The 947-nt window shown below is 37.3% G+C and overlaps 1 protein-coding gene across 1 annotated transcript in view; it reads left to right on the forward strand.

Moving 5' to 3' along the window:
- Positions 1 to 25: 25 nt before the first annotated feature.
- Positions 26 to 947, forward strand: part of LOC119591694 — a gene marked incomplete at its 3' end in the record, with an annotated part of 2,195 nt that continues 1,273 nt past the window's right edge. The window contains 2 exon segments of the mRNA XM_037940442.1: positions 26 to 374; positions 595 to 777. Of these exon segments, the coding sequence (XP_037796370.1) occupies positions 645 to 777 (133 nt within the window).

Raw genomic sequence — 947 nt, forward strand, 5'->3', positions numbered from 1 at the left:
GGAAAAAGCTGAATACTCACTTCATGTTAATATAATCACTAGAAAGTGTGCAGGAAGACAAGAAAAAATGATACAAGAAATGCACATCACTGATGGTTTTTATTAAGCTAAAGGAGATGCTTCGCCAAACACTCGCCTGCCATTCTGTAGTAAAGTAAGACAAGGAGAAATGTATATATGAACGGGTTATATCAGTGGAAGAAGTTTGGCAGAAATAGTAGTAGACATTACAGTGCAGTATTGATAAAAGTGAAGGAAGATGTGAAACCTCATTTTGAAAGGGGATTATTCAAGAGAACATACCCTGCCAAGTTATATTGCAGTATTTCAGAGTTATATTTTGTACCCAAGGGATGCTGTACTAACAGTTGCAGGTATTTCGAGTGATGCTACATTGCTTAGCATAGGTGTTTGACAATGGAAAGTAATACTAGCAGGTGACCACACAGGGACCCCATATTGGCAGGATTATTTTTTCCTTTACTTGGACGAAGGATCCCCCTAACCCTGTTATGACGATGGCGACTCCTGCGCCTGATGGCTCTTCAGTTTCTACTGTTATTCTAGAAGGTTCTCTCATTTCTAATTTGACAGAGTGTCTGCTTGAGGGGTCTCTCCCAAAGGATTGCTTACTTCAGGCACCTATGGAATATAATATTACTCGGGAATGGTTCACTTCTAGTGTGATAAACTGTCTAAGGGAAAATAATTTCACATTGGATTGTTTTCCTAAGAACCATTATCAAGAATTTGATTTTGGAAATTGGCTGCAATATGGTATGACACTCATTCGCACTGTCTATTTATCTAATAATAGCTGTAGTAATAGTAAATCGTCTTCAGGGAGATGGGCATATTTTATTTACTATTACTGTAATTATTGTTATCATCTTGAACTGCTCTATTAGTATAATTGCATTTCCTCTCTTTCTGTTAATTCTCTCTCA

Source organism: Penaeus monodon, chromosome 29 (genome assembly GCF_015228065.2).
Source record: "Penaeus monodon isolate SGIC_2016 chromosome 29, NSTDA_Pmon_1, whole genome shotgun sequence".
Lineage (NCBI taxonomy): Eukaryota > Metazoa > Arthropoda > Malacostraca > Decapoda > Penaeidae > Penaeus > Penaeus monodon.